The following is a 25,468-nucleotide window of genomic DNA, read 5'->3' as shown; positions in this document are numbered from 1 at the left end:
CCTGCTGAGTGAAGGTAAGGTTGGGGTGCAGACTATTTCCCTAATGGGAACGATGATGTTTCAAATTATTAGCAGCTCTTAATTGCTACTCTTCAGTGTGAGAGGTTGTCAGACCTTTGCAGATAACTCTCTGTAAGAACACTCATCTCATCCGTCAATCCCATATACACAGACCTGAACGGTGTCTGCAAATGTCACTGCATGCCATACCACAACTAGAGGAACAAGGCTCAGGGTTGATTGATACCCGGTGGAACAGCGAGCCTTGTTAATGATGTAATTCTCTCCGCTCTCCATAGAGGGAGCACTGTGCTGTGAAGGCCAGTGCAGCACCAAGGACATTCACGCTGTGAATAACAAACACCAAAGCAGCACACAGACTGCCAGAGTACCACAGAAAAAACGACTTACATACTCATTGAGTCACTCAGCTAGCGAGTCAGACACACGCAGCTGGTTTGTGAGATTGAACAATGTGCCGTTGTGTTTTTGTGTTCTCTCTGTGTCGCTGCCGCACTTAAGTCTCAGGTGATGTGTGTGGCTCAAGGTCGCATCCTCATCATCTTTGTCCTTTAAACTTCTTTCTGCCGCCCTCCCCTTCATTTGCTCTCTCATTGTCTCAGTTTTCACACCTTTATTTGCTCTCACTCCTTTTGATTTGATTTTCTTCTCCCCTTTCCACTCTGTAGCTCTCCTACACTCCCTCTATCTCTCCTCCTTGTAATTAGCCAGTGTAATTGCTGTAGTAAATCTTTTCTGATGTCCCAAGGAGACTGGCTGATATAGGACTGATTTAATAAGCACACCACAGCAGCTCACCTCTCCGCATGTGTGCGTGTGCGCGTGCGTTGGGAGGCTGTGTCTGTGTCCTCTGTTGTTTGCTATAGGGATTTATTGGCTGTTTGTGTGGTTTCAGCAAGTGCGAATTCGAGTTCAAGGTAGTGCTGTGTCGGTGTGTCGACTGTAGTGCACCTTATCAGCAATGCAGGCAGCATACTCGCACACACGTACTCTGTGTGTGTGTGTGTGTGTGTGTATGCGTGTTTCTCTCATCAGTGATGCTGTTACGTGCCATGTGTGCGTCATCACTGAAGACCTTCATGGCCAGAAGAGCGGAGAGAGGTCAGATTGGCCCTGGGAGAACAACATTTACACACACACACACACACACACACACACACACACACACACACACACACACACACACACACACACACACACACACACACACATCTGCACACATTTGGACCCACTGCCCAACCCCTTATCCCATGCATTTTTGTACGCCCGACAACATCACATATACATAAACAAAAGCCATTCTTTCTTTCAGCTTTTTCCCCTCTTTCTTTTGTCATGTGCACACTCACTCACACACATTAACACACAACGTGGATGGCGAGTGAGCTGGAGTGTGAAGGTAATAAACACTGTAGCCAGGTGTTGGGGTTTGCCAGCCGTCTGCCATCTAACAGCAGTTCAGCAATTGAACCAGTGGAGGGCACTGTGACTCCACACACGAAAAGTGATCTCACTGATGGATCCTCAGTTTTAGCCTCCTGTGCTTCACTCTTTATCACACTACAGTCTTTTTAATGAAATGTAGTAAATATTTAAAATGAATTGTAATTGTTATTTGAGGCAGATAGTGCAAATTCACTTTTAAAGGGGTGAACACTTAAGATTCGGTGGTTGAGTAAGTAAGGAGGTCTTCCAGTTTGAAATATATCAAAGTTATCTTTCATCCAAATATAGGAAATACACTAAATTAAGAAAATCAGATTGCAGCTTGCTGCCTCTCTGACAAAGACCCAAAACTATTTGATGATCAGTTTAAATTTAATCAAATAAAATGTGTAAAAGTAAATATCAATGTAATTGAAAATATTTGAGAACATTAAAAGAAAAAAATTGTTCTTTGAACAGTCACAAAAACATTTTCCAATGGGAATTTTTAAAAAAAAAGTAAAATAAAAATTCACTTTTAATGCACAACAGAGATTAAGAAATGTGGTGCTCTTTTTTTGTGTTGGGGTTGGAAGAGTGTTGGTTAGATCCAGCAGCTCAGGTTTGATGACCAAAAGTGTAATTTATCATTTACATGTATTTTTTCAGATATTTTAGGTGTAAATATAGGCTATTTTTTATGTTTCTAAAGGAAATGTAAAGAGATGATCTATAACTTTTCAGTTTAAATAATCCCCACTGTAATTACACTGTTTATGCACCAGGGGAGCGCAAGGGAGCACCGTTTTAGCCCCTCCCACCAGCCCTCCCCCTGCATCCTGGCCCTCCTACATCCTGCCCCCGTTCCCCCTCCTCCCTGCCCCACCCTGCCATCTGGTTCTTTTCACACAATTGCACACACACACACACACACACACACACACACACACACACACACACACACACACACACACACACACACAGTCAGGAATCCTTTCTCCCCATTTCCTTTCACAGTGAAAAACAGGATGAAAGGGCTCTTTCAGACCCAAGGTTACCGCGGAAACCCCCTTATTCTTCTTCTGTCAAACACTCTTAGGTTGTAACACTCACGCACACACTCTTATACAGAGAATGACAGAATGTTGGACATTTAAAGTTTAAAGGGACCAAAGCTACAGCTGTCCTTCTGTCTGCCATAGTTTTGGCCTGCTGTTTACTTTAGACAAAGAACTTTCTGCCCCCCCTCCTTTTTTCATTTTCTTCTGTGTCTCCTATACCTTTTAGAATGAACAGTTTAGCATTCTTGAAGTAAGATTTCTAAAACGAAAAACACAAGATGTTCTTTTTAAGTTTCCCTCACATACATTTTGTCTTTGTTGATGTGAAAGGTTGGCAAGAGATTTGTTTTTATGACTGTGCTTTTCTCTGGAGCAAATGCAGCAACTTTTTCCAAAGAACTGCTCAAGCCAGAGATATTGATGTTGAAACTTTTCACCCCCTCCTCTGTTCCATTTTAAACAATCTCCAGTCCTGGAATGCTGAATGGAAAAAAAGTTGGGTTGAAGTTATATAAAGTTAATGTTGTGTTTTTCTCCTATCTTGCCAGCAGAGGGCTCTGAAAAACACAGTTTTTGATGGAAATATACATTGGAGAACATCATCTGAAAGCTTTTAGTGGGTTAAAAATAAAGCACAGCCATCCAGGAACAGGGAGTGGTGATGAGAGGATGAATAGACTGCATGAAAAGACTGAAAAACGTAATAGAGGAGAGGACTAAAACTTTTCTTTAAGTTTCATCTATAGTTTGGAATAGCCACAAGTGAAAGTGTACTGTCAATTTGTTTTCTGTTTTTTGTTTGTCTCTATCCCTCACCAGCTCCTTCTTTTTCCTTCATTCCATCTGTCTTTCTGTCTTTTTTTTTTTTTTTTTTTTTTCTCCAAGCAGAGCTACTCACCTTCTCCACTACAGATTTTATCCTTTTAAGGAGTGAGGGAACAAGGGTGGAAAGGACTAGGAAGGGGGGAGTGAAGGACAGACTCAGGTCTGCTGACTGATAAACAGACTCCTCTTTGTGCAGATAGAGACAGACAGACATGCACACACACACAGATGCTTGGTTACATATTGACAAAGACCTCTGCATGACTTGGCTCCTCATGATTCTGTGCACCCCTCTTTCGCTTCTTCTCTTCCGCTCTCCCTACATCTCTGCTTTTTTTTTTTTTTTTTGTCTTTCCACATAATTAGAAACAGACAGAAGCAAACACACACACACACACACACACACACACACACACACACACACACACACACACACACACACACACACACACACACACACATAACCCCCCTTCTTTTCTAGTCATCTCTCAATGCCAAGCAGCTGTCGGAGAGGGGGGGGAGGTTCCAGGAAAAGAGAAGTGTGTGTGTGTGTGTGTGTGTGTGTGTGTGTGTGTGTGTGTGTGTGTGTGTGTGTGTGTGTGTGTGTGTGTGTGTGTGTGTGTGTGTGTGTGTGTGTGTCCATGTGTGTGTGGATTTGTTTCCAGAAAAGAGGCCTTCTGTGTGTGAAGGTTTAACAAAAAGGCAGCTGGAACAATAAAACATGTGGATGTTAAGATTTCAGCACTCAGCAAGTGTGTTCATATGTGCTTGAATATACTTTTGTGTGTGTGTGTGTGTGTGTATTTGTGTGTGTGTGTGTGTGTGTGTGTCTTTGTCTGAACACACATATGTTCTGCCTCTGTCATTTCCTTTCCTCCCCCACAATGACTAAGAGCAACACAAGGCAGTGCTCCATAGCCACCACTGGAGGTGCCATCGGCTCATAAATGAAAACATACTGGCTGTGCATGTGGAAACCACGGAGCAGCCATTTTACAATCTGCACACCAGACCCCATTTTATGAATCAGCCACGATGTCAACATAGCCACCACTGATTCTATTGGCTAGAGCGCAGCTGGCACTGTAGTGCTGAGGATTTACACATGCACAAACACACATGCTCCCTCACTGGCTCTCTATCTCCCTGACACACACACACACACACACACACACACACACACACACACACATACATACACACTGACCTACTGACAGGATGCTGCCACTAGGTTACTAGTATTGTCCCAGACTAACAGGATTGTTACTCCTGGAGATTATATACTATCCAGATTAGACTTGCATCTGTGCTGAAGCATGTGTACTCCTGTCTTTGTGCAGGTCTGCAGGTGTATGATGGTATGTGCAGGGTGTGAAGGTGTTTAAGCTTTTACTGATATGATAGTATATTTTACATATAGTTTTATAGTTGTTTTTCTAAATGTTATCTTTAGAGGCGTTATTTTCCCCCATTTCCCAGATGTCATGTCTTGAAGAAGAGGATTATTTTAGGCCATTATCAGTCTCCCTGTTTGTGACTCCATTTGAAGATGTTTATTTATAGAAGTTCACTTCCTTTCTTTTTAACCCTCCAGCTGTGACTTGCTGTGTTTGTGCAAAGATATTTATGTTGTTTCCCGTCAGATGTCCTGATGGATTTCCTTCTGTGTGTGTGTGTGTGTGTGTGTGTGTGTGTGTGTGTGTGTGTGTGTGTGTGTGTGTGTGTGTGTGTGTGTGTGTGTGTGTGTGTGTGTGTGTGTGTGTGTGCTGATACTGAGTGAAACAATGGGACTTATTAAGCCCTCAGTCAACTGACTGCTCTGTGTGTACGTGTGTTCTAGATGAATGGCTGCATGGAGGGATGAGGAGCTCATTAAGAGGCTTGTTAACAGACTGTCCAACTGAGTGGCACCTCACATCTCACATTGAGACAAAGCGCTGTTTGACTGGACATATGGACGAGTGAACAGATGACTGAATGAGTTGTTATGCTGAAGTGGTTATCTCTCTCTCTGTGTGTGTGTGTGTGTGTGTGTGTGTGTGTGTGTGTGTGTGTGTGTGTGTGTGTGTGTGTGTGTGTGTGTGTGTGAGGGGAATACTCACAGTGCTGCTTATGAATGAGACCATTTTTCACTAATCTAATAAACTGCATTGAATGTGGACAGATTGTAATAAAGGATGGTGGTATGACAAAGGAAGTGAAGCAATAAGGCCACATCTGTGGTACATAGAGGTAAACCTCAAATGGCCCAAACAAGAGATATTATTAACACTGGTAATTAAGTAGGAGTAAGTAGGTCTATCTCCACAACATGTTGTCATTGTTTTACAATGGTTACAGTCGGTTCTGCCCAGATAGTCTTGCCGATTGTCATAAAATCTTTAATTTTAGCCTTTGTTGTCATTACATGAGGTCACCACCCGGTAGTGGAAGCAGGTGGGCTGCTGAGGACACGGAGCATTTTAGATTTGTATTGTCTGTCTTTGTGTCTCAGAGAGAACGTGACAAAGGGAAACAACATGATCACAGTATGCCGTACTGGCACTGTTGTTTCATCCAGACAGTTTCATCTGGTTCTGTGTTCCTGTCTGGTCTTTACAAACATAAGGCAGGGACGAGGTAGCAGAGAGGCAAATAAAGTCTTGCATAGTGATTTGGACTAAACTTAAACTGGAGAAGAAGTAATGGGTAAAGACCAGCATGCTTCAGTGGTTCTCATACTTGAATCCATACACAAAGGTAGAAAGGGTAAGAAATGGCTGTGGGACTTTTTTTTATTATTATTATTTTTTTTAATTAATTTTTTTTTTTATGTGTGGTGAATAGTTTTGATGACTACTCGTTTATTCTCAATCAAAATCAGGACATACTTTCATCTCAAGTCAACTCAGAATAGTCTTTATTTTATTTGACCCACAGTTAACGAGACATTTATTCAACATTAATATGAAATGACCTGTTAAATGACTGAACAGTCATTTTGATTTGTATTTGACTGATTTTCTGTCTAATCATTCCAGCAGCATGGGATGGATCATGACACGAACGAAACAAGTGAACAACTAACATCCAGAACTCTGTTGAACTCGGGTCTAATGTGCCTGGCAGCGGGATGTCATGTGGTCAAACCCATGTGATTGTTCATCTTTCACTCCTAATTCTCATCTCGTGCATATCCACCCCCACACTCTGACACATCTTCACAGTCACAATCCTGACCTTGTCAGAACGTCTTCATGTTACGTGTATGTGTCGAATGTCGAGTGTGAGTGTGAGTGTGTGTGTGTGTGCGAAAGGACAGTGCGTATGTGCCCATGCGTAAGCTGAATGCAACTTTAAATGCCTTACAGCTAACAAATGTCTGGCCATATTTAAAAGGCCCACGCACGCAGGGGACGTGTTTCAGCCATTTCATATGAGCTCAGTCTTACCCTAGGCCACAGATACAATAAACTCAACACCTCCATGACAACATACAGTTGGGAGAGAGAGAAAATAGTGAAGGCCCTGCCAAGTCTGTCAGTTTTTATAGCCATCACATAGGTCCTCTGTCCATTCCTCTAGTCCACTTACCTCTATTTTATGGAACCCGCTGATTTCATGCTGTATTGTCCTTTCCCTCATTAGTTGCTTTCGAACTGAACAGATCTGGGGATGTCATGAGTGGAACTACCCACTAGGGTGATCCCACCAGCATTAGATACCTTCAAGGACATTTATATTCTTATCCAAGTGTCCTCTATCTAGAAAGTACTCAAGAAATGCACTTTCTAACAGAGTCTCCCCTTCTCTCTGTCCACCTCTCCAGCAAAAAAGGAGCAGGACGGCGGAGACGAAAAGAAGCAGCTGAAGAAGGTGAAGGAGCTGAAGATTCTTGATGCCAAGACTTCACAGAACCTTTGTAAGTCCATTAGCGTAATGCTGCCATACCAATGACATTTCTTTTATATTTACTAAACTCTGTCATTGAAATGCCAGCAATAACAGCATGTTAAAGTGAGTTCTGCTGTTGATTGTGTTTGTTCATAAAGCCATTTTCCTGGGATCGTTCCGTCTCCCTTATGAAGAGATCAAGTACGCCGTCCTGCAGGTCAATGAGAAGATCCTCACAGAGTCCATGGTTCAGGTACTGGCCTAAGATCTGTCCTCGTGTTGGTATATAAGATTCTGTGTTTGCATCTATTCACATTGTTATGAGTGAATAGTGAGCTTGGGAATGTTTATTTCCCCGCATCGTTTTCTGTGCTCGCTTTCAGAGTAGGTCATTTAAATGTGCATTTAGCTATTGAAGGAGTCCTGAGTGAATATAATGAGCAGGAGGATTGTGTCTGCCTTGTTGATGTGTCCTTCAGCAGAAGGACATTCTTCTTCTTTTTTTTTTTTAACCTTTATTTAATCATCAAGTCTCTTGAGATATATCATCTGTTTTACAAGAGAAATCACACAGTTTCATAAGCACCCACACACTTCAAGACTCTTTACACACTGAATCGTCAAGGTCGCTGCTCATTAGCTGAACCCATCAATCAATCTGTCGTTGTGTTTTGTGTGGACCATGTCGTAGCTAGGGGCACATCTAAATGTCTCCACATCCTGTCAGTCATATATATTTTCCTGTTCTTGCCACGTAGAACCTGGTCAAACAACTGCCAACACCAGACCAGATGAGTGTCCTGGGAGAGATGAAGGATGAATACGATGACTTGGCTGAGTCGGAACAATTTGGAGTAGTGGTAAGGAAACATACATACAAAGGAAAACATCCAGAAAATAGGCAATTTTGTTTCAGTAAAATAGGTATAGTTTGAATTTCCCCAGCTGACCTGAACGTGACTAACCACAAGCATAGCAGGAAATTTGGTGTGATGGCAAATGAGGTGTGGAAAATCCTGAGATGGAGTCGTATTTCTGTCAGTATATTAGACACAGAATGTCCTCGTGTTGATGAACACAGATGGCTTTGTTCAACTGTGGAAGATGTGAGTAATGGATGAACTCTCCTTTACTCACTCACAAATCTGTGCGCACGCGCACACACACACACACACACACACACACTCACACTCACTTACTCACTCACTCACTCACTCACTCACTCACTCTATGTGGCAACAAACATACCAGCAACTGGTCTCAAATCCCCCCCATCTTCCTTTGTTTCTCCAGATGTCCAGTGTGAAGCGACTGATGCCACGGCTTCAGGCCATTCTGTTCAAGTTGCAGTTTGAGGAGCAGCTGAACAACATCAAGCCAGATGTGGTGTCGGTGACGGCAGCCTGCGAGGAAATGAGGAAAAGTGAGACCTTCTCCAAGCTGTTGCAGATCACCCTCCTCGTTGGGAACTACATGAATGCTGGCTCCCGCAACGGCACGGCATTCGGCTTCTCCATATCATACCTGTGCAAGGTGAAGTGTAGACATGTGACACACACCCACATTGAAAACTGAATGAATGCACTGGAAAGGCCATTACTTAAATGAGAAGTGTGCCGCATGAGAGTAAAGCTTTCATATAAAGAGTGGCCTACCTACTGTGACAGAAAACACTTAATTTAGTTCACTGCCCATGTCTTCAGCTTCACTTATTGTCAACCCTGAATTATATGTGAATCTCAACCTTTTCCTGTGCCTTATTCCATTTTACACAGTTTAGTGATGAGACAGGGTCTACCTAAAAACAGTCACATTAAGAATAACATACACAGGTTTTGCCAAACACCTTTTTCATTATTAGCTTTAAATATATAGTAATTTGAGTTTAACACTCGTATAAATATATACACATGACATCATAGTTCCTTCATCAGTAAAATGAAACTACACAGGGTTAGTGTCTCAAAATTGGGTTTTATATTCTTTTTTAATTGCATTTTTATCTGATTTTATCATGTGGAATAGCTGACATGGGCACAGTCAAATTTACATTTAAAACTGGTAAACACTGCTCACCATGCAAACATTAAATAACTTTTGATTGATTGCCTTTTCAGTGTTCCTTTTTTAAAATACATTTTTCTTCCAATCAGCTGCGTGACACCAAATCAGCTGACCTGAAGCAGACTCTGCTCCATTTCCTTGCTGACGTGTGCCAGGAGCAGTATCCGGATGTCATGAGCTTTCCTGATGAGCTCATACATGTTGAAAAGGCTGCCAGAGGTACATGGGACATCTAACTCGTATTATAATCTGTGTCTGGACGTAGTGTCATCCATTCATAACTCCTACTTACTTATTGATACATTGTGCTCACATTGTTTCAACTGCAGGCACTGCATATCCATCCTGCGTTTAATGTTTTTATCCACAGTATCACTGATTCCTATGAAAACAAAACAACAGTCCATTGTTATCTTTGTACATACGTGCTCTGCCTTGTTAACTTTTCCTTCTTTGCGGCAGTTTCTGCAGAGACAATTCAGAAGAACCTGGAACTGATGGGTCGTCAGATCAAGACCCTGAAGAAGGATCTGGAAACTTTCCCTCCTCCACAAAATGACAAGGACCTGTTTGTGGAAAAGATGTCAATATCCTCTTTATTCAGTTATTTAGTATAATTGTTCAGTGCCTCAATGAGTCTGTTCTTTTAAAAATTCAGTCAAAAGATTTTGTTTTGATGACATTTGGATTTTATGTACCTTAACACCAAGTCTTAACAGTTTCGTGAGCAATGCCCAGGAACAGTATGAGATGCTGGATCTGATGCATAAGAATATGGAGAAGCAGTACAATGATCTGGGAGACTATTTTGTCTTTGACCCGAGAAAAATGTCTGCAGAGGAATTCTTTGGGGACCTCAACACCTTTAAAAACATGTTCCAGGTTTGTGTGTGTGTGTGTGTGTGTGTGTGTGTGTGTGTGTGTGTGTGTGTGTGTGTGTGTGTCTGTTTTGTGAACAAAGTGTTCTAATTAAAAAGAGGCTGATGTGGTTTTCAGTGTTTCCTGACAAGCCTCAAAAAACATTGGCAGACAGTAAACAAAGACCAACAAATGAAAATATGGTAGATGAAAAGCAAATGTCAGACCAGGATGAGATCAAACGGGCGACTGTACACTTTTTGGTATTGACATAATAATGAAAGAGAGTGACTCCATTATGTTGTCGGTTTATACATTAACTGTAAGCAGGGAAAGCTCCCACGTCAGATAACTTGTTTTACCAGTTCGAGAGGATAACAGCCTTTCACTGGTTTTGAAGTTTTGTTTGCATAAACAGACATCAATTAGACCCATCATACATCTGTTTTAAGGATCTGTTTCTTATTTTTAACACTAAATTATCTACACCAAACACTTCAACTTAATGTGCATACAGACACTGACATTTTCTCCTTTTCTTTTTCTTCTCCCACCAGCAAGCGGTGAAAGAGAATCAGAAGAGGAAGGAGGCTGAAGAGAAGATCAAGAGGGCCAAGCTGGCTCGGGAAAAAGCAGAAAAGGAGAAAGAGGAGAAACTCAAGAAGAACCAGCTCCTGGACATCAACGCAGGTCAAGATTTCTGGATCATATCTGTTAATGTGCATATGCCTGAAAGAAAGAGAGAGCCACTCTCCTTGTCAGTTTGTATTTCCTTCTGATTCCAGTTGGGGGCAGTCAGAGTCCACACTTTTATGGAAGGTTTGTGTGTGTGTGTGAGGGGGTTGGTGTGTGTGGAAAGAACAGCCCTTCAGTATTTATAGACCACAGTTAATCTAATGTTGATGACTTGTTTTGAAGTAAGCAAGCAACAATGAATCCCCACATAAAGTGAGGACAAGGAAAATGTATGCAAGGAACTACGTGACCTCTTTTCACTCCCCTGGTAATCAGGCGATTTTTCTTCCATAAAAGTTAAATTTTTCCACTTTCAATGCGATTCTGTTATACTTCAAAAATATGCTATGAGCATATTGTCCTGTGTAACACACACTCATTCTCACTCTCATCCCTGTATACACACAGATAGGACTCAAATCCTGCCTTGCAGACACACATTTATGCACAAACACTTTCCCCCCTTCTCTCAGACTGTGACCTACTTTTCAGTACATTCCTCCTCTCACTGGCTCCATTTGGGTTCTCCAGAGACTTTGCTGTCTCAGAGTCAAAAATTTGCCACAGCCTCATTGCACTCTATTTGTGTATGTTACAAATTACTGTGTCTTTCTGGTCAGTGTTTCCATCATGTTGTCGTCCATGTTGAATAAACATATGGTCAAAGTGTGTGTGTGTGTGTGTGTGTGTGTGTGTGTGTGTGTGTGTGTGTGTGTGTGTGTGTGTGTGTGTGTGTGTGTGTGTGTGTGTGTGTCTGTCTGTCTGTCTGTCTGTCTGTCTGTCTGTTTTGTGAAACTCTTACAAAAAGTCTTTCTGGCCTTTCTCCTAGTGGTCAGTGTTCCAGCTCGCTTCTCCTCTTCCCATCCTGCTTTTAATCCATCACTCCCACATTTTTTTTCCTCCCCCCTCCCGCCGTGTCTATCGTTCATGTAAAGAGCATTTAAAGGAACCGAGACCCCACTTGGAAAACTTTGTCTCTGTTAAAAGTATGGAGAATTTGTGCTAGAAAGTGAAGTAGTCACATTTCATGTTCAGCCTCTCGAGACATGCACAAATGGAACATAATAGTCCTTCAAAGATGTGTGTGTGTGTGTGTGTGTGTGTGTGTGTGTGTGTGTGTGTGTGTGTGTGTGTGTGTGTGTGTGTGTGTGTGTGTGCGCGCGCGCGCGGGCTAGAGATCATTTACCTACAGGTGGCATATTTGACTGCCCCTGTAGCTTAGAGTCATTTAACACCCCCCTATTTGAATTCAAGCACACACAAATATGGCATACACACACCTGGCCTTTGTTCTGTATTTATTTTCAGCAGCTGCTCTTTTGCACACATCTTCCTGGTTCCTTTTTTTTTCCTTCCACCCTTCAGCTTTCTATTCTCGCATACATACCCTTGCTATCTCATGAATTCCCTGAATCACTCGCTGTCTCTGTAAACATAATATCTCGATTGCTGGTTAAACCCTGGAACGGTCAGTGTGTGTTTTCGGTTTGTGGCCTTGTCATTCCTAAGCGAGTCACACAGATTCACTCAGAGTAGTCTCACTCTGCACATGCTCTAAGCATCTCATGATAATTATTGTGAATGCCTCATTCTCCTGACATTTATAGGATAGTACTTTATTGCATGTTTTTCATCATCTAATCAGTAAATGCTTTTGCTTATCTTTATTTGGCTCTCATAAAATGTAGCCATAGTATACTAAACTGGCTGTGTACCTAAATGCTACAACCAAAAGTTCACATTCACCATCTGTGCTTTAAATTAGATATTTGCTCCAGTTTGATCTGATAAATACAGTCAACTACCGAAATGAGAAATCCAGCTTTCGGCATAAACCAAAGCTGCTTACAAAACCTTCTGTTCCTTACTTCTACAGCTAGGTGTCAGTGCCGTCTTTGAAAGATGGTGCCAGGCTCTGTGTTTTTATGCATGTGGTAAAAGGGTGTGTGCATGTGTGGTTTTACACAAACGCAGATGCTGGTCTGGGAACTGCCACGAGGAGTGCTCACGCTCCACACAGAGAGCAAGTGAAGGAGCAGAGTGGGGGAGGGGAGGGAGGTGAGCAGAGCAGCAGATGCTCTGTTGGGGATTAGACTGAGTCTCTTCTAAGAGGGGGAAGAGGAGAAAGGCAGAGGGTTTGAGAGGGGATGAGATGGGCTAAGCCTGGGCGGCCTGATGTCTTCACCGTAGGCGACTGTGAAAGAGGCACATTAGTAAAATAAAGATTCAAACGCTGTTTTCGTTCTGTGTTTGTTGTTCCTGTTATCTTCTCTGTAAATGTTTCCACTCATGTCCTCATCTGTTATTGTGTGAACATCCATTAGGGGTGCTATTGCTCCACACAAGATGCCACTGCTGTGTGTGTGTGTGTGTGTGTGTGTGTGTGTGTGTGTGTGTGTGTGTGTGTGTGTGTGTGTGTGTGTCACAGAGAGATGTGTCTGTGTGTGTGCGGTCGGTGTAGATCAGAGATCTTTAAGAGCTCACAATCTAATGCTATTGCACGAATGAATCCGTCTTATGTTCTTACTTGCCTGAGGCTGTGTCTTGCTGTTTTTAACGTGGACTACATGTTTGCGTGTGCATGTCTGTGCTACTCGCAATCAGTGCCATTGTTGTATCGAGTCTAAATTTGCCACCACCGTTTTTGAGGTCGTTTCATTATTGATTTTGTATTGATATTATACCATCAACTGGACATTTATTCCCCAGAAAAAGCATGTGAATTAACAAGAGCACATGATTACCAATAAGTGTTTGAACCCAACTCGAGTGTCTCCCCCCCCCATTTGCCCAGTTACTAACTGCTAACAAACCAAACATTGTAAAGCCTCATTCTGATGAAAAAACACTTGTATATGGCTTTATTGAGTCGTGCTGCCCGAGGACACACTCACACAAAAACGCTATAGAGGTGCATGTATAATACTGTAGCAGCGAGCATAGGCCCTGGAACTTTCCCCTTTTAGTTTGGTGTTTACAAGTCAATAATAAGCATGTTATATACTCAGCTAGGTCAGTGTTCTTAACAAATAGGTTTGTGTGTATGTGTGCTCGCACTAGTGGCTTGAGCCAGCCATGTGATTAGTATAAGTGGAAATGGGTCATATGTGTTTCCCCGGAAACAGAAACGATGGCATTCGTCATCTTGATCCAAATGTGCAGTTCCAGGAGATGGACGTTGAGAGGTGTGGATGAGCTGTGGAAGGCTTAGAGAGTGTTGTGAGGGAGACTTTCTCGGACGTAACAGGCGAGACCACGGGCCATCTGTTTCATGGCTTACTGCAGGATTAGATACTGTGTGTGTGGGGGGGGCGAGCCATGTGCTGTGTTCGTGTTTGGGGGTTGGGGAGGTGACGACATAAACCTTTAACCCCCAACCCCACTGCTCTCTTTCCCGGGTCTCTCGTCCGGTTCAAATGGAAATAATTAAAGCCATCTGCCTGAGTGCTGAGCTGTGCCACTGAATGTTGCCCACAAAATAGTCATGGCAACACTCACACTTGTACACACAGTATTGAGATCTGGCACCCCACTTGGTTTGGCCCACTATAATCTATTTATGACCACCAGACATCGAGGCTGTGCAGAGAGCATAAATATAAACAAACACACAAAGAGCCCACCCATACAAACTGTACCTGTAAACATGTACAGATACAGGGATCGTTTCCAGTCAATACCCTTTCAAATGTAAGCCACAATTACACAGTCCATTCTGTCTTTTTTTAATGTTTATGTGGATTCGGTTTTTAGTGGGTGTGTTTTTCCAGAAAGGGTGTGCTTGTGTGTTTCAGAGGTTATCTCCCAGAATGTGCAGTGTGTATCCCCTAGCAGTGACATTAGCTGAACTAGGTCACTGCCTATCTGGGCTAATGCAGTTAATTTGCCAACGTGGCCACGTGGCTGGTAAATATCCCCACGGCCCACGTGTGTTGGTGTATCATGAACAGGAATAGGAAGAACATTTTGTAAAACCACCGTTCTCTTTCCTGCTGTCGGGAGACAATGACCGTGTACTGATTTATAATGACAGGGATGGGATTATGGTGTGTGTGTGTGTGTGTGTGTGTGTGTGTGTGTGTGTGTGTGTGTGTGTGTGTGTGTGTGTGTGTGTGTGTGTGTCATACATAGAAGTTTAAATGCAACTGCACACCCTGACTTGTTTGTTGATGCATTGCTAATATGATGTTTTGATGCCTCTTACAGAGGGCGATGAAACTGGTATCATGGATGGCCTGTTGGAGGCGCTGCAGTCCGGCGCTGCTTTCAGGAGGAAGAGAGGACCTCGGCAAGCAGGTACTCAAACACAAACAACGCAATAAATCTTCCCAAAACGTGGACATGTTTCAAGGTTTCTTGTCTTATTTGATTTACAGATTCCGGTTTCCTTTCACATCCAGTTTTTGTTATGCGTGCGAGACGGGAGCACATGTAGCATACGAGACTCATTTGTTCCTTCTGCCTCTTTAACTCTGTCTCTATGTTTCTGTCAACACACAACAACAGATTTGTTTATTTTTCTCGGTCTCTGTTCCTTTTGTTGCATGACTCAGAGGCTGTGAGTTGTGGTAATATTCTCTGGCCATAGTTATGGGGGCAAAGCCATTGCCATCAAAGGCTGGCACAACAACAAAGGAAGAGGGTGGGTGTGGGCAGTAAGATGCTTTAGAGAGGAACAACTGATGAGGGTGTGGCTACGGAATTGGAAAATATGGAATATGAATGTAGGAGGAGGGTGAACCAGTGTGTGGGCAGAAAGTTTGAGGAAGTGATATCAGCAAGTGAGCAATACACAAGACATAATACAATTGGCTAAAGTATGATTAAAGTATGGGTCATGTCCTGTGCACAACTCCAGCCTGCATGGATTTTCATTCAGTGCATGCTGTTGAGTCTGTAAGCTCATAGAGACAGCGAGTAATCAGGTTAGCTGTTCACTCTGTCTGCCCCACTATTAAATCCAGAGACTAGACTATTTTCTCCTTTCCTTTTGTTTTATGTTTGTAATCTCGTATACTTTGTGGATAATATGTCCTGCTAAGACCGTGCAAATGAAAGGGAGGAATTTAGAGCTGTTTAAACAGTAAAATTGTAACATGATTCCTGGTATTAGGCAACTTGTGGAACCATGTGAGTGGGAAAGTGTCCAGTGCCCCATTAAGAGAGAGAGAGAGAGAGAGAGAGAGAGAGAGAGAGAGAGAGAGGCCCTGTGCCTGTGTGTTTATTCACATGCACTATTGTGTGGGTTCACTATTCCCACATGAGAAAGGTTGTGGAAGAGTGTGTGCAACCCAATCCCTTCCTCAATAGAAGCCAGATGTGAAGCGGCACTGTTAGTTTCTTTCCTTCTTTCTTTCTTTCTTCTTTTTTTTTTTTTTCCCCCTTGTTAGTTTCTTTCCTTTTTTTTGTACTTTATGAATTTTTCAAACTGGTTCAAAAAAATGTTGCTGTTGGGCACAGAGCTGAGAGGTTTTCACAAATTCTGGGACATTTTTATACCCTATCCCAGTCCACAATATTTTTACATAGTGCCCAATCTGTACCTATCTGTCGAAGTCGTTTGACCTTCAGTGTACGTTAAATCCATTCATTCTTCATATTTCATTTACTTCCAGACTTTTTGTTCGTGAACAGTAGAACAGAGAGATCCGGGAGGTGGAGCTCTTCTCTGTATGAACCTTCCCTGCCTTTTGATTGTTACCAGTTCTAAACTGGGCTGCCATGAAATAGTATCTGCAGTTAGACAGACCCCAACCCCCCATCTTTTAATGAAAAAAGTGTCCCTAAGTTTTACTCAGTCATAAATTTGGATGCATTTATTTTTCTTTTGTATTTATTGTAGGTCAGTCTTTGTTTTTGGTTTCCATGGCAAAATGCATTTTACTAGCCTGTTAGGTATAATTGTGCATTTTAGTGAAACAGGGATTGTGAGGTTCTTCAGCCCCACTGTGAAAGTCTTTGAGTGCAGGAATTTCTCTTAAATAACAAACAACACGGGCTCATCTCTGGCAAACTGACTGAGAAGGGAAATGGAGGGGGAAGCAGGAGCAGGGAAGAAAGAAAGGGGCCCACTTGAAGGCTCAGTCAGTCATCCATAATACTGTTTGGCCACCTCACACTCTGAGCAGGAAATACCTGATCATGTTTGTTGGAGAAACAGAGAGGAAGAGATTTCATCCATACACATACTTGTATGTAGGAAAATATAAATGGCTGTATGTATCACATCTCTGCTTTTCGCCTCCTCCGTGTCTCCTCGTTTACCCCATGGTGTCGTTTCTGTTTTTCTTTTGCTAAAGTTCAAGGATTTCCATGGCTTATGTGGAAGGTGTGAAGCCATGCTGTGTTTTCTTTTTTTATTTGGTAATGTCAGTTTTGTGAGTTTATATTTTCTTCACTGATGTTTAAAACGCTGCCCCTTCACAGTTACCCACACTGCTTCCTACAAGCAGGAAGGGCCTTAAGACTTTCACCCACACAGTAGGACTGTGTCTTCATGTGTGTGTGTGTGTGTGCACATGTTTGACTGGTTGGTTGAATCACAGGTCTTAATTTAGTGGAGCTGAAGTAGGAGGAGGCACGTCTCTGGCACCGCTGGGGCCACAGGCTGCCTCCATCAGCCGTACAAAAACATCTTCTCGCTCATGTATGCACACGAAGAGGCGTAATATATGCGTGAAGTATGCTGCGTACAGGGGGGAAAAAGAGATGGATAAGGACATTTAGATCTGAAGAAAAGTCAGTCAGTTTGTTCTCTATACGTTACATAATATCGCAACACATCTTTAAGGAATAAATGTTGTAGAAAAAAGTCATTTATGTTCTCGAACCCTTTCGAAAACATAACTAAATGACAGTGTTGTTGTGTCTAAGGTAGATAAACACAGGTGGACTCGTATGAAGCTGTAAGAGTTCATAGAAGTGGCATCAGTTTGGTCAGATGGAGTTCCTCCTCTCTCCCATCTCTTATTGTGACTTTTAATATGCCACTAGTCCTGGGCCAGTTAAACCAGTTGCTCCATCTAATTACTTTCTCCTGCACAACTAATTTAAGCCATTGTGTTCAACGATTTTACAGATCAGATGTCACATAATTAGTCTTTGAACAAAAAACAAAGACCCATTCTTTTGAACAAGTTATAAGCGAGTAAAGGAGCGGAGGAGCAGTGATATTTTCTCTTAGTAAGGGAATTTAACAGACAAAATCAAAATGAAGCTGTACGTAAAACAGAAGTTTCGGCTGCCTGATATTCCACATAATTATGTCTATAGATTATTTTTACATTACTTCACAATACTTTTATGCTCCCTTGAAATAACTTTAGTTTTTCCTTGCAAAACGTTTCGCATTCTTGATCCATATGAACGGTTATCGTGTGGATTCAATCCAGTTTTGATCCACTGCCATTTAAGGGAACCAACCTGCAGACAGTAGGGAAAAGGAGAGATGATGTGACACTTTACATAATGCACTTAGTGTCTGTTTCTCTTTTTGAAAGGCAGATCTTCCACAATAGCCAGCTGCTGTTTGTGAGCGCAGCTGCCCCGTGGCTGGTACATATGGCTATTTCAGCTGCTGCTACAGTTCATTCTGTGGCGCTGCAGATATGTCTAGCTGTTACTATTTAAACTTGTGGTGCATCTATAAGAGATGTTACCGACACACCTCAGGTTGTTACGAATACAGGGGCTTCGATACAACATTTAGCCGGCAATACCGTCACTGCGCGCGCACACACACACACACACACACACACACACACACACACACACACACACACACACACACACACACACACACACTGCTGCATGTAATCGGTGTTTAGTTAGAAATAAGAAAATAACAAAAACAAAATATATTGAGCTTTAAAAAGGGATATTTTGATAATTACACAATATTAGTGGGGTTATTTAATCACTTTCTACCTGAACAACAGTGTTACTGTTTAAAAACAGCCATGACAGTGGCGGCGTAACATTTTCACTCACCTTTGACCTCAGTTGTACACTTGAAAAATACCACGAGTACCTGTGTAACAAATGAAAAAAAAAAAAGATAAAGAGAGAAAAGTTTAAACCCAGCATACTTTCTCACCGATGTACGGCTGACCAATCACAGTGTGAAGTTGGCGGCATCCCAGTATTCTCATTGGGGTAGCATGATTGTCTACCTTTTATAAAATGGGACCTGGAAATGATTTTTGTGGTTTTATTACCGTTTTATTTTCGACTCTGGAGCTATTTGATTGCTGTTGTGCTTGTAACTGGCTTCATTACATGAAGAGTGTGCCTCACCCACACAGCTGAAGTGACTACAAACGTCACCAGCTCAGTGTTAAATTACTACTGAGGACCTATTCAGTGTTGTCATGCTTATTGTGTCACAGCAGTGTGACTAAAAGGATAGCCACAAGGCTGCAGAGGCTTTATACCCCCTCACCTTTGACCTGTGCCACAGATCAGTGTGTGTGTGTGTGTGTGTGTGTGTGTGTGTGTGTGTGTGTGTGTGTGTGTGTGCGCGCTAGTGCATGTGTGTTCAGAATGAGCAGACTGCACAGGGGCTCCTCAGCTGTCTACCCTCCTTCTGTTTACCCCCTCCCTTTTAAACACATACAGACAAAACACACACACCAGATCCTTGCATGCCGATACAAAGACACAAATGGGTGTTTGCATACCAATACATGCTGCCAAATACACACCATTACATAGCAAGACAAACGGCCTTTCATCCAACACTGTCACACTCCAGCTTCAGATTTTAAAATGATGTGTTTATGTCCTTTAGCATGAATACAGACTCATCAGCTGCATGAGGCTAATCTTGTGTGTGTGTGTGTGTGTGTGTGTGTGTGTGTGTGTGTGTGTGTGTGTGTGTGTGTGTGTGTGTGTGTGTGTGTGTGTGTGTGTGTGTGTGTGTGTGTGTGTGTGTGTGTGTGTAAAAAGCAATTAAGTGGAGGAATGATGTGTCTAAACACTCTCTTTAGACCCATCTGCTGGGTCATGACCCCTGCTAGTATAGCCAATCACAATAGCAACTAGTTGAACAAAGCACAACAGAGAGATGGCCGGAGATAAAGGGCAAAGCAACAATGGAGGCACGTGCTGGCACTGCTGCTCTTACAAAAGCAGAAAAAAAGACCTCTGAAGACTTGTGCAGCCACAGATGTTCTCACACACACACACACACACACACACACACACACACACACACACACACACACACACACACACACACACACACACACACACACACACACACATACATACACACACACACACACACACACAGACAGACACACACACACACACACACACACACACATACACACACACACACACACACACACACACACACACACACACATACACACACGCACACATACATACGCACACACACACACATACACAGACAGATATACACACGCACACATACATACACACACACACACACATACACACACACACACACACACACACACACACACACACACACACACACACACACACACACACACACACACACACACACATACATACATACACACACACTCACAAAAGTTTATTGAGACCAATAGCACGGGACTCATCAATCAAGTCATAACTAAAACGGTGGTAATGTCACATGCTTGCTCAACACCCACTTCAACACTATGAAGGCCAACCACATATTTGCACCAGTTGAACCCAATCAGACATAACATCCGGGATTTTACATCAATAGCCAGTATTGGTGCTAGATGACGTCACTCTTTCCCACAGTCCTCCAGTGCAGAGCAGCAGTGTGTTACCCAGTGCAGCCTGAGGAGGGCGATACCAGTCCCTGCAAATAAGAGACACTGATGGAGGTCCAACCTTCATCTGCAAATACACCATCATCCTAGCTGTGGCGCTGTCACCATGTTGTCATGTGACTCAGTGGTTTGCTGCAAAATGTGTGCAATAAACCAAGCAAAAAAGATGGCTGCTCCCTTGTACTACCAAGCAGATTTCATATTCATTGTTTAGGTGGGAGGAAAGAAATTGTGATCAGAGAGGAGGTGTGCATTTTAGTTTAAAGTACCTTCTTATCTCCAAATGCCCGACACTTACTAGTCTGCAAATTCCCTCTTCACTGTTCTTCCTGTTTTTGTGTTTTCCATTCATAAAAGCACCAACACATATTGTACAATAAAGCCTTCTTTCCCTCATCAGGCAGTCATTATTAAGTCTCCTGGAGTGTAATGTGTTACAGATGATCCTTTCACTACGTTCTTTGTGCCGCTGACCACAATTCAGTGTGCAAACACACTCATAATTCACGGCCATCAGTAAACAGACCTAAGAAACGCTCTTTGTTTCAGTCCCTGCTGCTGCAGCCGCCAGGCTTCATGCCAGGAGCATGGATCAGTTAGTCAACATCAGAGAGAGAATGTGCCATCAACATGTAGGTTGGGAATTTCCTGTTTGCAATGCCCCGTGGTGTAGGGCAACTGTGGGAATTTTGTACTGAGCTTTAGCAAAGTTTAGAGGCTCGCCAGAGACATTGAAAAAATGTCATAAGTGAAGCGGCAGAGGTATCCCGATCTTCGGTCGCTAATATGGATTAATTAAGTCTCAAAATTGCTGCTTGTTACATTTCATCAACATAATTTATACAGCTCTGTCCAGAGTCCACATAACAAACTCAATAACTGGTTCACAGGCTGAGTACTGCTACTACGACAAATAATCGTATTTTCATCAGTGTGAAGTTTAATCTTACTACTACTTCAGCGATGTGAAGTTTATTATTTAAACGTCACATGTAAAATCGATGCAGTGCCCTTTTTAAATGCATAATTCGCAATCTGGCTGGTCAGTTTAGTTGCATTATTTTAGTTGTGTCAGTCTCATCTGAAGGCTTTAAAGCAAATCTATCCACAGTGTTCCCTTAAAGGAAAAGTCTGGTGTTCTTTATACATACATATTATTATTTTTTAGTCCCCAGTAAGTGCACCATTTACTACTCTTGAGAAGTAATTTGTTAAAAGTACTCGGTAGTTATTTAGCCTTTGCTTTAAATTAAAGTTAGTATTGCTGAGAGATTTGAAAGACTTATATATTCAGTCGGGGGCGGAAAAAACCGAGCATGGGAAATGGGCCTAAGAGAGCTTGCCAAATGCATTGTTGATTGTGTTGTTTTTGTGATGAAAATATTACGATGGATGAATATTGCCAGCCTGTTTCACTAATACCTGAATGAGCTCATTTGAAGTTGTTGATCCGCGCATGTATTTGCTCCTGAAGCAGTTTGAGTTCACATATTTGTAACGATATTCAAACAGGGGGGAAATTTGCCGCGTGTGCTCTGGTTACCTTAATCAGCAGGTTTCTGTTTAAATCCCCCCACCCCCCAATGCTGCTTCCAAAGCAGCGGCCCTCTGATCCTGACTCTGATCCTCCCCTCACTTCCTCCTCTCTGTCTTGGCTCTCATGAGGGAGCTGGGGAGGATGAGAGCGGAGAGGAGCTGGGTTGACAGCCTTTGAAGAGCTTTTCTCTGCAGGCTTGAATTTTTTTTTAGGACATGCTCGACACACATAATAACGCCCACGCTGACACACCTCGGTTTCTGGGTCATTTGCATAATTTCTAATTAGTAACTTTATGAGCAAGAGAGAGTTATGGAAGAGACACAAATAGATACAGAGGAAGTATAAAAGTAGACTGAGAAGGAGATAAAGTCTTCCCATGTTGGTGCTTTTGATGGGGAGAAATCTTTCTCAGAGGAAAGTGTGTAAGGTGATAATTTAATAGCCCGGCTGTCTTCGTCCGTCAGTCCAGCTGAGACTCCCAACGAAAGACCTCGGCTCACTAAAGAAGATAAAATCAACTGAATTTACAAATCCTCCTTCTCCTCTTTCTCCCCAGACTCAATTGTGTCTTTGTCACAACTAGTTCTGGAGACCTGCTGGGTAACTCTGTCTGTGTGTTTTCTTGCGTGTTTTCTGCCCATCAGAACCATGCGACAAGTCTTGATATGTTTTTTTGTGTGTGTTACCATGGTTCATTGCATGTGAATCAAAGTTTTTTTGTTTTTTTTCTCCTCAACTTTACATCCATGTTGTGTTTATGATCATGTCTGTCTTGGACTGATGTTGCATCGTGTGCTTGATGAGTGAACAGCTCTGAACATACACCGGGCATAAAATAAGAGCAAACACACAAACACAATCTCCCACTGACCTATATAATTCAAAATGGCCACTGCTGCACAGCTGTCCTCCCACACAAGGAGAGTGGTAAAGGATGCAGGGAGGGGAAGAGAGATAAGACTGCTGCTGCTTGTGTGTGTGTGTGTGTGTGTGTGTGTGTGTGTGTGTGTGTGTGTGTGTGTGTGTGTGTGTGTGTGTGTGTGTGTGTGTGTGTGTGTGTGTGTGGGAGGAAAGGAAATAACAGTAAGCAGGTAGAAGAATAAAAACGACAACATCCTCAGGCCACAATCTGTCACACTTGTTCTGTTTCTCTCTGCATCTTATCTCTCCTCGCTGCTCCGAATACTCCTCGGTACATTTTCATGACTTTATTTCCGTTGCTTCCTGTGTTACTCACAGCTTATTCCTCCTCTGACTCAGTCTCCCAATCCGTGTTCGTCTCATTTTCATACATCCCTGCCTCTTTAATCTTCCCACAGCATGAATCATCCCGCTACGTCTTACCCCTTCCTTCCCTCCCTGCATTTTCACACACATCGTCTCCATTCCTTCATCTCATCAGTCCCTCTTTCTCTTTCTCTTTCTCTTTCTCTGTATGTGTCTTACATCCCATTTTCTTTCCTCATTTTCCCTTTTTTTTCACTTCAGGATAATGTTGAGTCTAATCTGACTTTAGCAGTGAGTTGCTCCACATACCGCACTAACACACACACACACACACACACACACACACACACACACACACACACACACACACACACACACACACACACACACACACACACACACACACACACACACACACACACACACTACTGTTCCTCCATTTGTGTGTTTCTTTGTCAGGTTAATGCATGTGTGTGTTTGTTGGAAAGAAAAAGAGCATCCATGTTGTTTCTTATCATCCAAAACAAATGCCTATGACAGTGTTGGGAGACACGTACTTCGGCATCATCGTCGTTTCTGTGTGTGCAGCCTGGTGGCCGATGCATTAACTAAAATGAACCTTTCTATCTGCAGTGAAAACTGTCCCATATCTGGCTGGTGATGTATGGCTTACTGACATGTTTTAATTTTTTGTACATGTCCTTTTTGCACGTAGATCAGATATGTCACTTCCTGGCATGCACTGATGTATCTGTATGGAGTCATCATGATTAAAATGACATCTGATTTATGTTACGGTCTCTTTATTCGTGTCTCTCACTCACTAAGTGTCTTCTTCTGTCTCAGCCAACCACCGACGAGCTGGTCACGCAGTGACCAACATCCTGGCCAAAGAGTTGATGCAGGAAGACAAGCCGTCATCCAGTAAAATACCCTCAAAAAAGACAAAGACAGAAGAGAAGGAGGAGCCAAAAGCAGAAGAAGCAGAGTCTTTAGAGGAGTTACTTGAGACTGCTCCCTCTCGGTCTAATTAGGCACCCAGGTAGAAGGTTGGTTTTTTTTACTCCCAGAGTCGGTGATATCTAAACACGGATTAATTTTTCTTAGGCATTCCAGGGGCCAACATCGATTTGAAATTAGTTTATTGAAAAATGGCCTTTGTTTTTCCAACCCACGTCTTAAAAGGACCAACTTGTAGGATAGCGCTGATTGTGTCTTCATAAATCAGAGGGAGAGCAGAGGGGGCGGGGCTTTCACCTCAGCCTCAGGTTGTCCCTCACTAACCTTTGGATCTTTACCGTAAAGGTTTCATTGCTTTCTTCAGCATATGCACATATATGTTCTTTTGTCTGTGTCTCTTTATGTCTATATCCCTTGATTCACCTGTCACCCATCAAAGGGCATCTTTAGCCATTCCAAAGACTTTCTCAGGAGGGATCCACCCTTTATTTAGTTATTATTCCCAGACTTAGACTGGGAATGTCTGGAAGTTGGCACATCCTGCAGGCGGTGCAGAGAGTCGTCTCTCAATGATCCAGCCAAGACCACTTTGCTCTTTTTTTTTTCTTTTTAGAAATGACACTTGTTTATTTGCAATTGTTTGATATACTGCATGTTATACTGTTTATAAATGTTTATCATTTTGCTGTATTATTGAAAAAAAAGTGCCAACCAATAGAAATCCAGTCTTGTCATTTCATTTCCAGTCTTTGTGTAGTCACAGTTTCCACTGGGCAGGTATGTGGACCAGTCCAACACCTTGTCGACGGCATTTATCACCTGGGTGTATGTTTCGGTGTGTTTTTTGTATTTTTATTTTACTAAGAAGGGATTTAACTCACTGGTGTGCATGCACGAGCTTATATAAAAATGGGATAATTTGCATGATCTTGTCTTAATTATGTTACCACACGTGCCCACAACAAGTTACATGAAGAAAACATGCCATGAACATGACTGTCCCATAAACGCTAGAGGGAAGTAGAGTTAGGTTGGAGGAGAAATGTTCTCTCGTAGAGTTGAACCAAAAACATTTGCTTTTTAAA

General features: G+C 42.5%; 1 protein-coding gene across 1 annotated transcript; it reads left to right on the top strand.

The window, feature by feature from the left end:
- The first annotated feature begins 1,395 nt into the window (after nt 1–1,395).
- LOC138633542 (protein diaphanous homolog 1-like) lies at nt 1,396–24,393 on the top strand. The gene is made up of 13 exons (XM_069719828.1): nt 1,396–1,420; nt 4,673–4,690; nt 7,141–7,233; nt 7,364–7,458; nt 7,964–8,065; nt 8,499–8,738; nt 9,359–9,488; nt 9,732–9,852; nt 9,980–10,151; nt 10,685–10,817; nt 15,069–15,158; nt 22,753–22,796; nt 24,270–24,393. The coding sequence occupies exons 1-13, from the start codon at nt 1,396–1,398 to the stop codon at nt 24,297–24,299; spliced, it is 1,293 nt and encodes a 430-aa protein (XP_069575929.1). The 3' UTR covers nt 24,300–24,393.
- The last annotated feature ends 1,075 nt before the right edge of the window (nt 24,394–25,468 follow it).

This window comes from Brachyistius frenatus, unplaced genomic scaffold (assembly GCF_029030835.1).
Source record: "Brachyistius frenatus isolate BFR_SWC_R1_liver_20210118 unplaced genomic scaffold, ASM2903083v1 Contig_225, whole genome shotgun sequence".
Classification (NCBI taxonomy): Eukaryota; Metazoa; Chordata; class Actinopteri; family Embiotocidae; genus Brachyistius; species Brachyistius frenatus.
The sequence above is the reverse complement of the archived record's forward strand: the minus strand, read 5'-3'. Positions and strand labels throughout refer to the sequence as shown.

Coding starts and splice junctions, on each gene's coding strand:
- LOC138633542 (XM_069719828.1), top strand. CDS start 1,396: ATGGCGAGTGAGCTGGAGTGTGAAG. Junction 7,234..7,363: donor CAAGACTTCACAGAACCTTT/GTAAGTCCATTA, acceptor TTGTTCATAAAG/CCATTTTCCTGGGATCGTTC. Junction 10,152..10,684: donor CCTTTAAAAACATGTTCCAG/GTTTGTGTGTGT, acceptor TTCTCCCACCAG/CAAGCGGTGAAAGAGAATCA.